This window comes from Hemitrygon akajei, chromosome 9, assembly GCF_048418815.1.
Source record: "Hemitrygon akajei chromosome 9, sHemAka1.3, whole genome shotgun sequence".
Taxonomy (NCBI): Eukaryota; Metazoa; Chordata; class Chondrichthyes; order Myliobatiformes; family Dasyatidae; genus Hemitrygon; species Hemitrygon akajei.
In genome coordinates, this window is record NC_133132.1 from 87,582,111 (window position 1) to 87,597,209 (window position 15,099).

At 42.8% G+C, this 15,099-nt stretch overlaps 1 protein-coding gene across 3 annotated transcripts in view; it reads left to right on the top strand.

The window, feature by feature from the left end:
• b3gat2 (beta-1,3-glucuronyltransferase 2 (glucuronosyltransferase S)) overlaps positions 1–15,099 on the top strand; it is a 62,986-nt gene that overhangs the window by 35,077 nt on the left and 12,810 nt on the right. For all 3 annotated transcript variants that reach the window (XM_073056492.1, XM_073056490.1, XM_073056491.1), the window contains one exon: positions 9,233–9,377. In XM_073056492.1, coding sequence (XP_072912593.1) covers positions 9,233–9,377 — 145 coding nt within the window. The remainder of the gene's footprint in view (positions 1–9,232; positions 9,378–15,099) is intronic.

Sequence of the window (15,099 nt, forward strand, 5' to 3'; positions counted from 1 at the left end):
ATCCCAGTTGACACGCAGGTGAAGTGGTGCCTCACCTGAAAGGACTGTCTGGGGCCTAGGATGGTGGTGAGGGAAGAAGTGTGGGGGCAGGTGTAGCACTTCTTCCGTTTGCAGGGATGAGTGCCCGGAGGAAGGTCAGTGGGGAGGGATGGGGGGGATGAATGGACAAGGGAGTCGCGTAGGGAGCGATCCCTGCGGAAAGCCGAGAGTAGGGGGGAGGGGAAGATGTGGCTGGTGGTGGGATCCCATAGGAGGTGGCGGAAGTTACGGAGGATTATACGTTGGATCTGTAGGCTGGTAGGGTGATAGATGAGGACCGGGGGACTCTATCCCTGGTGGGCTGGCGGGGGGATGGGGTGAGGGCAGAGGTGCGTGAAATACGATGGAGGGCAGAGTTGATAGTGGACGAAGGGAAGCCCCTTTCTTTAAAAAAAGGAAGATATCTCCTTTGTCCTAGAATGAAAGGCCTCATCCTGAGAGCAGATGCGGCGGAGGTGGAGGAATTGAGAGAAAGGGATAGCATTTTTGCAGGAGACAGGGTGGGAGGAGGAATAGTCTAGGTAGTTGTGAGAGTCTGTAGGCCTCTTCCAGGAAAGTGTATAGTTGGAGTAAGGGGAAATATGAAGCTATCAGGCAGGAACTTGGTAGCATAAATTGGGAACAGATGTTCTCAGGGAAATGTATGGCAGAAATGTAGCAGATGTTCAGGGGATATTTGCATGGTGTTCTGCATAGGTATGTTCCGATAAGACAGGGCAAGGATGGTAGGGTACAGGAACCGTGGTGCACAAAGGCTGTTGAAAATGTAGTCAAGAAGAAGAGCTTATGAAAGGTTCAAAAAAACTAGGTAATGATAGAGATCTAGAAGATTATAGGGCTAGCAGGAAGGAGTTTAAGAATGCAATTAGGAGAGCCAGAAGGGGCCATGAGAAGGCCTTGGCAAGCAGGATTAAAGAAAACCCCAAGGCATTCTACAAGTATGTGAAGAGCAAGAGGATAAGATGTGAGAGAATAGGACCAATCAAGTGTGACAGTGGAAAAGTGTGTATGGAACTGGAGGATATAGCAGAGGTACTTAATGAGTATTTTGCTTCAGTATTCACTACGGAAAAGGATCTTGGTGATCGTAGGGATGCCTTACATTGGATTGAAAAGCTTGAGCATATAGACATTAAGAAAGAGGATGTGCTGGAGCTTTTGGAAAGCATTAAGTTGGATACATCTCCAGGACTGGACGAGATGTACCCCAGGCTACTGTGGAAGGCAAGGGAGGAGATTGCTCAGCCTCTGGTAATGATCTTTGCATCATCAATGGGGACGGGGGAGGTTCCGGAGGATTGGAGGGTTGCAGATGTTGTTCCCTTATTCAAGAAAGAGAGTAGAGATAGCCCAGGAAATTATAGACCGGTGAGTCTTACTTCAGTGTTTAGAAAGTTGATGGAGAAGATCCTGAGAGGCAGGATTTATGAACATTTGGAGGGACATAATTGATTAGGAATAGTCAGTATGGCTTTGTCAAAGGTAAGTCATGCCTTATGAGCCTGATTTAATTGTTTGTGGATGTGACTAAACACGTTGATGAAGGTAAAGTAATCATCATCATGGTTTGGCTTCGCGAATGAAGATTTAGGACAGGGGCTGCCCACGTTTGCTGCGGGCTCCCTGGTGGCTGATGACGCCAATACGGGACAGGCAGACCTGGCCGCAGCGGCTGTTCTGGGTTTGGTGCTGCTGTGTCACGGTTATTCCTCCTTCCCCTTTTGTCCTCAAGGCCAGCCCTGTGTGCGTCCTCAGAGGAGGAGACAGACTGGTGAATGGTGTGTTGCCAGATCCCGCGATCAGAAGCTAGAGTAGACCACTGGCAATGGTCAATGTGACAGGCACTATTTCTTCAGAGAGTCCTTGTACCTCTTCTTCAGTGCCCCCCCCCCACCCCGTCACAGTGGTGGCCAGTGGAGAGTTCACCATACAGCACAATCAAAGTGCTGTATGAATAGTGTATATGGATTTCAGCAAGGCATTTGATAAGGTACCCCATGCAAGGCTTATTGAGAAAGTAAGGAGGCATGGGATTCAAGGGGACATTGCTTTGTGGATCCAGAGCTGGCTTGCCCACAGAAGGCAAAGAGTGGTTGTAGACGGGTCATATTCTGTATGGAGTTCGGTAACCAGTGGAGTGCTGCAGGGATCTGTTCTGGGACCATTACTCTTCGTGATTTTTATAAATGACCTGGATGAAGAAATGGAGGGATGGGTCAGTAAATTTGCTGTTGACACAAAGGTTGGGGGTGTTGTGTGTAGTGTGGAGGGCTGTCAGAGGTTACAGCAGGACATTGATAGGATACAAAACTGGGCTGAGAAATGGCAGATGGAGTTCAACCCAGATAAGTGTAAGGTGGTTTATTTTGGTAGGTCAAATATGATAGCAGAAAATAGTATTAATGGTAAGTCTATTAATGGCAGTGTGGAAGATCAGAGGGATCTTAGGGTCCAAGTCCATAGGACACTCACAGTTGATGCGCAGGTTGATTCTGTGGTTAAGAAAGCATATGGTGCATTGGGGTTCATCAACTGTGGTATTGAATTCAAGAGCCGAGAGGTGATGTTATAGCTATATAGGTCCCTGGTCAGACCCCACTTGGAGTACTGTGCTCAATTCTGGTCACCTCACTAGAGGAAGGACGTGGAAACCATAGAAAGGGTGCAGAGGAGATTTACAAGGATGTTGCCTGGATTGGGGAGCATGGCTTATGAGAATAGGTTGAGTGAACTCGGCCTTTTCTCCTTGGGGCGACGGAGGATGAGAGGTGACCTGATTGAGGTGCATAAGATAATGAGGGGCATTGATCGTGTGAATAGTCAGAGGCTTTTTCCCAGGGCTGAAATGGCTATCATGAGAGGCACAGTTTTAAGGTGCTTGGAAGAAGGTACAGAGGAGGTGTTGGGTAAGTTTTTTACGCAGAGAGTGGTGAGTCCGTGGAATGGGCTGCCGGCGATGGTGGTAGAAATGAATACGATAGGGTCTTTTAAGAAACTCCTGAATGGCTACATGGAGCTTAGAAAAACAGAGGGCTATGGGTAAAGCCTAGGTAGTTCTGAGGTAGGGACATGTTCGGCACAGCTTTGTGGGCCAAAGTGCCTGTATTGTGCTGTAGGTTGTCTATGTTTCTATATTTCTAGCCATGATATAATCCTATGAATACTTTGAAGAATATATACCTTATTATATTTCAAAACTTAGATAGGTTTTGATTATTTTATATTTAACATAGATACCATAAGTTTTTCTGCCTCTGAATATCCAAGATGGAATTATTCTAAATGTGTTCTTTAGATTCAAAGGGGAAATTGCTGGATCTGACTGGGTAATTGTTATTTTCTTTGCAGTTTAACAATTATCTGTTTGTATTTTAAGTAGTTCTTATTTTACTTATGTTATTATACTGTATGCAGTTATTAAGTGTGTCCTCTGGTGGTTACATTGGTATAATTCTGGAAAGTTCTAAAGGTTCTCTTGGTACTGTATTATTTGAATAAGGGTTACCTTATTGGTGGACTGTTAATTGTGATTGAATGGAATGTTCCTTTTCAATGAAATATAAAGGCAGTGCCATCTTAGTCTCTTTCTCTTTTATTCTTTTTTCTGCCTTCTGCTACTGGCTCCTGCTCCCTTTTACTGTCCATTTTAATTTTTCATTTGTTTTATAAACCCTTAATAAAATGATCATGAAGCAACAAGTTTTGTGCCTCTTTCCTAACTTCTGGAAGAACCTTGGGTTAAAACATCAGAATCCTACAGTACATAATACTGCAAGTCATAAGGGAAACTAACAATAATAAACATTGACAGTGCTTCTCCTTATAGATGCTGCCTGGCCTGCTGCGTTCCACCAGCATTTTGTGTGTGTTGCTTGAATTTCCAGCATCTGCAGATTTTCTCATGTTTGCTAACAATATTATTGATTATTGAGAGGGACATAAAATCAGAGAGGTTATACTTCAGTTTTGCAGAACTTTGAGTCTGTATCTGTGCAGTACTGACCTCATTTAATTTTCATAAAGGCAAATATTGATAAGCAACAGTGTGAAAGTTTACTGCAAGTAGATGGAAATGTGGAATTGATGTGATCTTTAATAAATCATGATCTTATTAAGTAGTGGAGGAAGGTGAGCAGCCCATTCCTGCTCCTGGTTTGTATACTCTTTTGTTTTCCACTGGTTACCCCTTATCTATTCTGCTAGTTACAACCAGTTAGTTTATCTCCTTCCCTATTTTGGTTAGGATTGAGAAGGTTTGAAGTGAAATCTCTGACATTATTTCCATTAACTTGGTTTTTTTACCAACACACACAAAATGCAGGTAGAACGCAGCAGGCCAGGCAGCATCTATAGGAAGAAGCACTGTCGACGTTTTGGGCTGAGACCCTTTGTCAGGACTAACTGAGAGAAGAGATAGTAAGAGCTTTGAGTGGAGGAGGGGGAGATTTGAAATGATAGGAGAAGACAGGAGGGGGAGGGAAATCTCTTACTATCTCTTTCAGTTCGTCCTGACGAAGGGTCAAGGTCTGAAATGTCGACTGTACTTCTTCCTATAGATGCTGCCTGGCCTACTGCGTTCCACCAGCATTTTGTGTGTGTTGCTTGAATTTCCAGCATCTGCAGATTTCCTCGTGTTTGCTTTTTTTACCCTTGTTTTTACCATTTCAGGTGCTTCAAAAGGCCTAGTCTTTGGGTGGGCTGAATGATTTGCTGGTTGAACTTGTCAGCATATTGCCAGTGTTGCCTTGGGCAGGCTTGCTGCTTCTCTCACTGTGCTTGTCAGTGCAACAAAATATCTTACAAGTTTTCATTAAAGAATATTGAATTAGGAGGCTTTCAGGAATCTGAAGCCCAAACATATCTAGTAACACTGAGGTCAAAACGCAAGGCATTTTTTAAAATGTTCTTTCCTGTTAAGTATTTTTGTTATCTGAGACATCAGTTGTTGACTTTCAACCCTGAGTTAACAGGAAGCACTGTTAGCAAAACTTAGTAGCCGGGAAAGACATCTTGTAGCAGGAAGGTTTCCTGAATAGCATTGCTTCTAGACAAGTCCTTCCCATGCTCATATGATATCTATTGATCATCATGGGTGGCAGTGCCATAGAGAGCCACAAAGATAGTGACATGTTCACGTGTGGCTCATCTACTTGCTCCTCCAAGCAATCTGGAAGACCTTGGTTCAGACACTAAAGCCTCTTGAATACTCTGGAAGGTGCACATCAACAACTTGTGACCAATGTGAGACCAATCACAGCTGGAGATGTCTGATCAGAGGACCCAAAGTCTGGTCAAAGTTGAAGGTTTTAAGGAGCTTTCTAAAAGAGGAAGAAGTTGGTGCTTTAGGATGCAAATCCAGAATTATCCAGAGCTGCCTTGGGATTGTGTCCACCAAAGGATCATTAATGTGAGGAATGTGAGATATCCTACTGGTTTCTCCAATGTAGTGATCTTTTCATGGCTCCTTTGATAAAAGCTAGTGAGAATTGGTGAACATAAGGGAGTAGTTAGGAGTGAAATTTAAAACCAGAGTGATACTCCAGATTGCTAGTTTCCTAAACAATTTGTATGAAACTATGTGATACTTTTCATCTATTGTGAATGACACTTGGCAAGCCTGCAGAATTTTTGAGGGAACTAAAACAACTTTTGAAGCAATCAATGTGTCAGCAGGCAGCTGCTACTGCATCTCATGTATTCCCAGCTCATATCTGAAAGATGAGCTGGAATTTTAATTGCTTTCTGAACAAACTGCAGAACAACACAAGGCAGTGCGAAACTTGCTTTGCTCTGCACTCTATTGAAACGATGGCCCATTTTCTAAAAAAAACATTATCTTCTAAAAACAACTTGCCTTATATACAGTTCAAACAGATCAATTCATTACATCAGTGCATTGAGGTAGTACAGAGTAAAACGACAACAGAATGCAGAATAAAGTGTCACAGTTACAGAGAAAGTACTGTGCAGATTATCATTAAGGTGCAAGATCACAATGAAGTAGATCATGAGGTCAAGGCACCACCTTATCAGGGACTATTCAATAGTCTTATAACAGGGCCACAGAAGCTGTCCTTGAGCCTGGAGGTACATACACTCAGGCTTTTGTATCTTCAGCCTGATGGAAGAGGGGAAGGGAAAGAATGCCCAGTGTGGGTGGGGTTTTTGATTATGCTGGCTACTTCACTGAAACAGAAGTTCTGGAAAACACCATTTTTTCACCTCTCATTGCTTTCTGTCTTTGTGGCAGGCTGCTGTGAGAGAATTTGTGAAGATCCATGTATCAAGAGTTTAATCATGCTTGGTTAAGCACACCCTTGTTTTTAACCAACTGCACTGGCTGTCCTTACTCAACCATCTGGTACACCTGTCCACCTGCTCGTAAATATCTAATCAGCCGATCATGTGGTGGCAACTCAATGCATTAAAAGATGCAGACGTGGTCAGTTGTCGTTCATCAGAATGGGGAAGAAATATGACCTAGGTGACTTTGACTGTGGAATGATTGTTGATACCAGAAAAGGTGGTTTGAGCATGTCAGAAATCGCTGATTTCCTGGGATTTTCATGCACAACAGTCTAGAGTTTACAGGGAATGTTGCAAAAAAAAAACCTGGTACAATGTAGGTAATCTGGTTGTTCAGTCTCTGCTTTCGCAGATGCCACGTTCTCCAGGGTGCTCTTGTGTACTGCACCTCCCTCTTGAACAAATTTCCTTCAGGTGTATCTATTGAGTGCAGTATCTTCCCAGTCTTTAGATGTAATGTTAAATTTCTTCAGGCTGATTTTGATGTTACAGTTTGAAGCGTTTCCTTTGCCCACCAGGGGTCCGCTGACCTTCCTTCAACTGGGAGTAAAGGATCTGATTGGGAATATGAGAGTTTGGCAACTGGATGACCTGACCTATCAATCGGAATTGGTGTTGCTTTATTGTAGTGGAGATGCTGTTCATGTTGACCTCCTCCAATGTGCTGGAGTTTGTTTATGTGTTTGTCCTTCCAGCTGATGCTCAATCTTTCATAAGGATCTTTGGTGGTATTGTTCCAGGGCTCTCGGGTACCTGCTGCAGCTGCTCCACGATTCAGCTCCTCATAGTAATGTAGGAAAGACAATTTAAATGTAAGCTTGCAAACAATTAACATGATAGTTTCTGTTAATACTTGTACTCTTTGTATGGTTCTGATTAACAATCACTCTCTGATTATGAGCAGTATTGAATATGAGAACCAGATGCACAAACTTCAAAACCTCCTTCACTAAGATTTAGTATGAATGTGAGAAAGTCAAGATCACCTAATAGTTTTTGTATCACATGCATAAAGAAAGAATGTTGTGGCTGTCACTTCTCCATCCAAAAAGCCCTTAACTACTTAAAGGGGCAGTTCTGTCTTTTTACATTTTGTCATTAGTCAGATCTTTGGGTGTTCCAGTTATTTTTACAATCAAGCATTGCCAGAGATTATAAACAGAAGAAATTCTGCAGATGCTGAAAATCTAAAGTACGATACAAAAATGCTGGAGGAACATAGCATGTCAGGCAGCATCTATGGAAATGAATAAACAGTCGATGCTTTGGGCCGAGACCCTTTTTCAGGACTGGAAAAGATTGGGGGAAGATGCCAAAATTAAAGGGGGGGGGTGAGGGAGGGAAGAAGGATAGCAGAAGGTGATAGGTGAAGCCAGCTGGGTGGGAAAGGTAGGGGGGTGGAGATAAAGTAATCTAGTAGGAGAAAGGGAAGGTGGAGGGGTACCAGGGTAAGGTGAGAATAGGTAAGAAGCCAGAGTTGGTAATAGAAGAAGAGGGGAGGGGGAGGAGATTGTTTTTCCCAGAAAGCAAAATTAATATTTATGCCCACTCTTGGTTGGGTGCTACCCAGTCAGAATATAAAGTGTTGCGCCTCCACCCTGAAGGTAGCCTCATCATGCTAATGTAGGAAGAAACAAAAGTTTTGTTTGGACCTGGTCTTCAAGGGCTTTTTTCCTTAATCTTGCAGAACCTCCATGAGCACTACTCAAGCAGTGGTATATCTCTGAATCGGTAACTGTCTTTGAGGAGTGAATGCTGCCATGGAATAGAGAGTGGTCTAGATGTTCAAGGGCCATGTCATAACTTTTATGGAGAGCTGGATAAGTGGCAGTTGGGTGGTGGCTAATATAATCCTGACATAGACTGCCAAGCTCTCTGGCATATATGTTCAAGACATAGCTGACCCAAAAAGTACTTACAGATATTGAGGCTATTGCATGATGGCATATACTCAGAAATAGCATTGTTGAATCAGAACCCTTCACTGATAAACAGGACTGCATCATTGTGCCCGCCCTATTTGCCACCTTTATTGCTCCCATCCCTCACCTCTTTGGCCAAGACCTGCCACAGGGAATCTCAACCATCCATAGAATGCACTGCAATCATTTCAACCTCCAGCAGTTCAAGGCCAGCACCACCACCACTACCGTGGAACTTTAGTTGACAACGCCGTCACAGCACGCTCTGAACAATGCCTTCAAAATACCCTGAATGCCTTTGCCAAGGCATAAAAGGCCCAGGGTCATGTATATGTCACCATTTACAGAACAAAACTTACAATGCAATCACAAAGATTGACAAATAAACAAAGAACAAACGAGGACAAGAACAAAACAAGTAAATAAATAATAGGAAATTAAGTCCATAGGCTGTGGAATCATTTCAGAGTTGAGGTGAGCGATATTATCCAGGCTGCTTCAGAAGCCTGATGATTAAATGGTAATAACCACATTTGAACCTGGTGGTGTGGGACCCAAGTCTCCTGCACCTCCTTCCTGATGGCAGCAGCGACAAGAGGACATGGTCTGGATGGCAGGGTCCTTGATGATGGACGCTGCTTCCTTGTGGCAGCGCTCCTTGTAGGTGTGCTCAATGGTAGGGAGGGCTTTAATAGGGATGTGAGCAAGCTAGTGATTACCTCCCTGCACATGAATGTACACAGTATGTTGACCAACCAGTTGCTGAACCATGTGCATCAGATATGGATTGACTTAGTATTACCTGCCAGAGGAATGTTCAGAAGTAGGGAATGGTCCCAAAGACTTTTGGACAACTGAGGAAAAGAAAAATGTTATTATCTAGCTATATCATTCTCTCCTTCTGCTAGTGAAGGCAATTCCTGCACTTGCTGGTTAATCACTTGCTTGCCTTGGTGCTTTTCTAGATGCGTTTCACCAAAAAGGTGGCTGTCTGGCCAGTGGGATTGGCTGGGGGCCGTCGGTATGAGCGGCCACTCGTGGAACAAGGCCACGTGGTGGGCTGGTATACAGGCTGGAGACCGGACAGACCCTTCGCCATCGATATGGCAGGTAGGCAAACACCAGCTCCGTTACGTTTAAAAATGTTCAGTGGATCATTCTGGTTTGAAGCTCATACCTATTTTCTGCATTCACTGGTATCAGAGAAATGGTTTTGGCTAACTCTTCCCCTGGCACTCTGGCTTAATATTGACAATTTAATATTAGAAATAGCCAATGAAGTTTGTGCACACATATAGTATACTAGCATGATTCCTCTTACTGAATATTGAAAAGCCTAGATAGAGTGGACATGGTGAGAATGTTTCTAATAGTAGGAATGTCTAAGATTGTGAAACTGTACACTCTGGTCCAAGGATATCTCTTAAGAACAGAGATAAGGAATAATTTCTTCATCCAGAGGATGGTAAATTGGTTATATTAATTGGCACAGATAGCTGTGGAGGCAGAGTCACTGGGTATATTTAAGGGCATAAAAGGTTACAGGGAGAATGCAAGAGAATGGGATTGAGAGGGGTAATATATCAGCCACGATAGAATGGTGTAGCAGACTCAGTGGGCTAAAATGGCCTAATTCTGTTCCTATGTCTTATCATCTTTATGTTAGTAATATAATGACCCAATTAGAAGAATTGCTGAATTGCTGGATCTACAAGTGAACCTTCAATGGCTTAATTCTATAAATCCTATCCGATTTAAGATGCTGATACTGAAGATAAGCAATAACTTGCTGGGAGTTCGCAAAGCAAGAAATACAACAAAATACTTTGTCAATAATCCTATTTTCTATATATTAAAAAAGAATTGTAAATGCTCACCACAAACAATGAAGAGGCAAGCAGAGGCAAGACTGACTCGAGGGTTGAGGTGTGCCGGTGCAATGTGTTTCAAGAACGACCCCTTGTAATAATTATCAGTGAGCCACAGAGAATCTGTATTGATGTAACCTTTATTGTCTCAATTAAAAAACACATGGGTTCACAAACTAACTACCTGTGTGCACACCCACTAGAATTCCCTGACCTTCCTTGAAGAGTCAATGAAGAGATGAGGTATTACCCGTGAAAGGAGTCTACAGGTTCCAATCTCCACTTGTCTGTGGGATCCTCCTATCTGTGATGGTTGTTCTTTGGTTGCTGGAGAGTTAATGCCCCTGTGCATTTGGAGCTCCTGATTCTTGTATTTCTCCTCAGTTGAACTGGTGGATCTTTATCCCATTGGCTCAAGGTTACCTGATCTACCTGGGTCACCTTCTTACTGGTTCTTGTACAGGGCTACAACCAACATTGTTTCATGGTTCTGCCCACCCCAGCCTTGTGGATTTGTGTCTTTCAACTCTAACTGGTCCAAAGCAGTTAAATGAGGTGGCCCAGACAGAGTCCCAGGAGATTACAAATTGCTTCTTTGGTACGTCTGGCATTTTACGTAATAAGTACCTACTCATCTGAGAATGGTCTCTGGTTTAGCAGGTCATTACCTGAGTTTTGTCCACATTCGATTGCTCTGATTAGATTATCCCAGAGCAAGAATCAGTTCAGAGCTCACAAAATGGAAGGGAAACGAAGACAATTAATTTGTCTGCTTCCCCTATCATTGATTTGTCAAATTCACTAATTGTATACTGTGGTTTATTCTGACCAACAAATGCAAAGACAGAGCAAAATCAAGGCATTTTTGAGGAGAAATGGTCAGAGCAGGATGGAGACATGGTTGAAACAGAATTGGGCCATGTGAAGCAGAGAAGTTTCGGAGCAGTCCACCTAAACCGAGAGTGATGTCTGATTGATCGAAACGCCAGGCAGATTTGGGAAGGTCGGGTACAAGTCAGAATGTGGTGGTGGGGTCTAGGACCAGAACATATCAATCCGACAGGGCCCGGGTCTTAGAGTGAGTCTTAGAACGACCTGATATTTGGATGATTTAAACGCAGGGCTGGATGAAGTGAAAAGGAAGGGTGTCAGGACCGGAGGCGAGGGTTGGGCCAGTTCTACCTGCTACTCCGTGACATTTGCTCTGCTCTTCAGAGGCTGTGGGCCTGCTCTGGGCTTTGTGTCTGCAAGCTCTGCCACAATTTACTCCTCTATGTTATGAACTGAGGCTGTGGACCTGCTCCAGGCTTTGTGTCTATGGACTCACTTTCATTCTGAATACTGTTGCTTTTATTTGCACTATTTCTGTTTTTTTTCTCCTTCTGCACATTGGGTGTGTTACAAACCCTGTAACTGGGTCACTTACCAGCAAAGATAGAGACGTCCGTTGAAGTCTGATGATACTATTTTTAACAGTATTTATTAGTAAAAATACACAAAAATAATATCAATGCAAATATACAGATAATATATGTCATCAATACCAAATCTAAAAGTGCGGGTATAATAATAATCAATAAGAAATAAGCTCTATCGTTATCTAGGGGATAATGTATTGTCCGATGGAAATATAAAGTTCACTGCAGTTCCACAAGCTGCCGTCTTTTGGTTTTCGCTGTGTTGCACTTTGTTGGAGAGAGATAGAGAGAGATCATGGGAACACTTACCGCTACGGGTTTTTCCAACCTTTATGATTTCGATCCGTCAGGTGTCTCGTTGTCGTGGCCATTCAATTGTGGCCTCTCCGTTAGCTAAACCGTTCTTCTGTGGTGAGCCCGCCACCCAGGCAAGGGAGGACGCACACGAGCCCCCACCGGCTTTCGCTATAAAACGCTGTCACGGGATCTCTAGCGTTCTTCCTGGTGCGTCTAAAGGGGTTGTTCCCCAGACCCCTCTTTTATCCTTACTCACGGGGTCTCAGATGTCAATCAGGTTGGGATGATGCAATCCCTCAACCAGACCACTCTGGTTGTCCCCTGAGGGGTTTCAATGAATAGTACAGTACTCAATACACAATTTCGTCTCCAAAAGACAATGGCCGTTATCAGTGGTTCCGTTCCGCTGATGTCAGGACACATTCCAAACCTTCTGTATTCTGGATGTCTCTCTCTCATTTCCTGGGTCTCAGACCTGAAATAATAGCGATCTTGCGATTCTCAAAAAGGAGGGGGCGACTTTGTACAACTCAGAGTTGCTTCACATTTGTAACAGGTGTTTGTTAGTCTTTTTTTAATGGGTTCTTTTTGGCTTCTTGTTTTATGTCTGTAAGGAGACAAATCTCAAGGCTCTATAATGTATACATACTTTGACAACAAATGTACTTAGAACTTTGAACTTTTAGTTCAATTAAAGTGAATAATTGCACTCTTCAAATCCTCATTTTAATTCTAATATTCAAGATGATTGTCAATATCTTCAATTATTTGCAATTCCTAACTTACTGAAATAGTGAAATTCTTTCATTTTCACTCCTGGCCATTACTGGCATCTCCAAGCCTTGATGCTTGAAACCACAGTGAGCAAAACCATTCTGAATTATCTTACTGCTTTTTTTCTCACCAACTATTAGTGACAAAAATCATTTTTGAACACAAACACCTGCAACAGGTGCAATTTTAAAACCATTCACTCTAAGTATGGAGTAGTGTTTAATAGCTACACACGTACACATGACTGGCACAAGTTAGAAACTCTTTGGCAACAGTCTCCTGTCCCAGATAAATGAAGGGAATTGTGGCTATTTTCTCGAATAGTTTTTGTTCTTTAAGAGTTGTCACAAAGTAATGGCTGCCCTGATTAACTGACGGCCCAATTAACTGGAATCCACTGTAATTTCCATAAATTTCTAAAATGGTGCAGGAAAAGAATAATGAAGTAGTGTTTATGGATTTATTGTTAACGAAGAAATCTGATGGTGGAGGAGAAAAAGCTGTTTTGAATCACTGAGTGTGGATCTTCATCCTCCTGTATCTCCTTCCCGCTGGTAGGAGGAACTCCTCTTTTGATTTCCCATTGTAGTTGAAGAACTTGGGAAGGGATAGGAGTAGAGGGTTGTGAAATCCTAAATATTATTAATAAGGAAGATGTATTATATGTTTATAGAGTTTAAATGTGTGCTATAAGAGATGAATGTTTGGAGCTTGACAGAGATTTTTAAATGTGCCAGATGACTGAAGGACACCAAACAGAGTATCTTTATTCATAAAGGGTAGCAGCGATAAGCCAAGTAGTTATAAGCCTATGAGTCTAAGGTCAAGAGAATTTATTGCCTATGAGATAGCTTTTTAGAACAGCTTGTGGTTGAGCCCATTAGGGAATCGGCTATTCTGGACAATAGACAATAGGTGCAGGAGTAGGCCATTTGGCCCTTCGAGCCAGCACTGCCATTCATTGTGACCATGGCTGATCATCCACAATCAGTACCCCGTTCCTGCCTTCTCCCTATATCCCTTGACATGGCTATCTTTAAGAGCGGACTGACATGGACTGAATGAACTGACATTGTGTAATGAACAAAATTTGATTAAGGTGCTTAAGGAAAAGGAACCCTTAGAAAACAGTGATCATAATATGATAGAATTCACCCTGCAAATTGAGAGGGAGAAACTAAACTCAGATGTATTAATTTATAATGGATTAAAGAGAATTACAGAGGCATGAGAGAGAAGCTGGCCAAAGCTGATTGGAAGGGGACACCAGCAGGCATGATAGCAGAGCAGCAATGACTTAGTTTCTGGCAACAATTCGGAAGTGCATAATAGATACATGCCAAAGAAGAAAAAGTGTTCTAAAGGCAGGATAACACAGCCGTGGCTGACAAGGGAAGTCAAATCAATGAAAAAGAGCAAAAGTTAGTAGGAAGTTAGAGGATTGGGAAGCTTTAAAAAAAAAAATCGACAGAGGACAACCAAAAAAGTCATATGGAACAAAAAGATGAAATATGAAGGTAAGCTAGCCAATAATATCAAAGAGGACGCAAAACTTTTTTCAGATATATAAAGAGTAAAAGAGAGGCAAGAGTAGATATCGGACTGCAGGAAAATGACATTGGAAAAGTAGTAATGGGGGACAAGGAAATACATTTGGCCCTTCAAGTCTGTTCTGTCATTCCACAATGGCTGATTTATTTCCCCTTAACCCCATTCTCCTGCCTTCTCCCCTTAACCTTTGGCACTTTTACAAATCAAGAACCTATCAATGACTTAACCTCTACAGTCACCTGTGGCAATGAATTCCATAGATTCAACACCCTCTGGTGAAAGAAATTCTTCCTCATTTCTGTACTGTGGGGCGTGAGAGTTCTTGTATTTTGGGGCTGTGGTTTCTAGTCTGAGACTCTCCCATAATTTGAAACATTCTTTCCATGTCTACTTGTTATGAAGGATGAACAACTCTGATGGGCAGAAGGGTACAGAGTTGCCCATATTCCACCCCCCCTCCCCCCGGGAGAATCACAAACCATTACTGTTGCCATGCTGCTAATGACAGAGAAAGAGATGGAACAAAAACATGCCAGAACATCTGCTACTGATAAGAGAGGGGAGAGAGGCTTGTTGTTCCACCATATTATGACTCCTGAAAGACTTATGGCTTCTGAGAAGGATTGTTTACTTGGTACTATTCTGTTCATTAAAATTCCTCAGTGGACAGCCAGAGTGGGCTGGTTTGATGGACTAAGCCATTCAAAACTGATTGTCACCTGAGACCCCGTGAGTAGGGATAAAAGTAAGGTCTGCGGAGACACACTAATGAGCATTGCTTGAGTGTTGGAACCCACGAGAAGGTGTGGGGCATCGGGGACCGAACAAAGGATCGGTCAGTTTAACTCTCAGTGTTATAGCAGGGCCGGTGGGGGCTTGTGTGTGTGTCCACCCTTGCCTGGGTGACGAGTCCACCACAGAAGA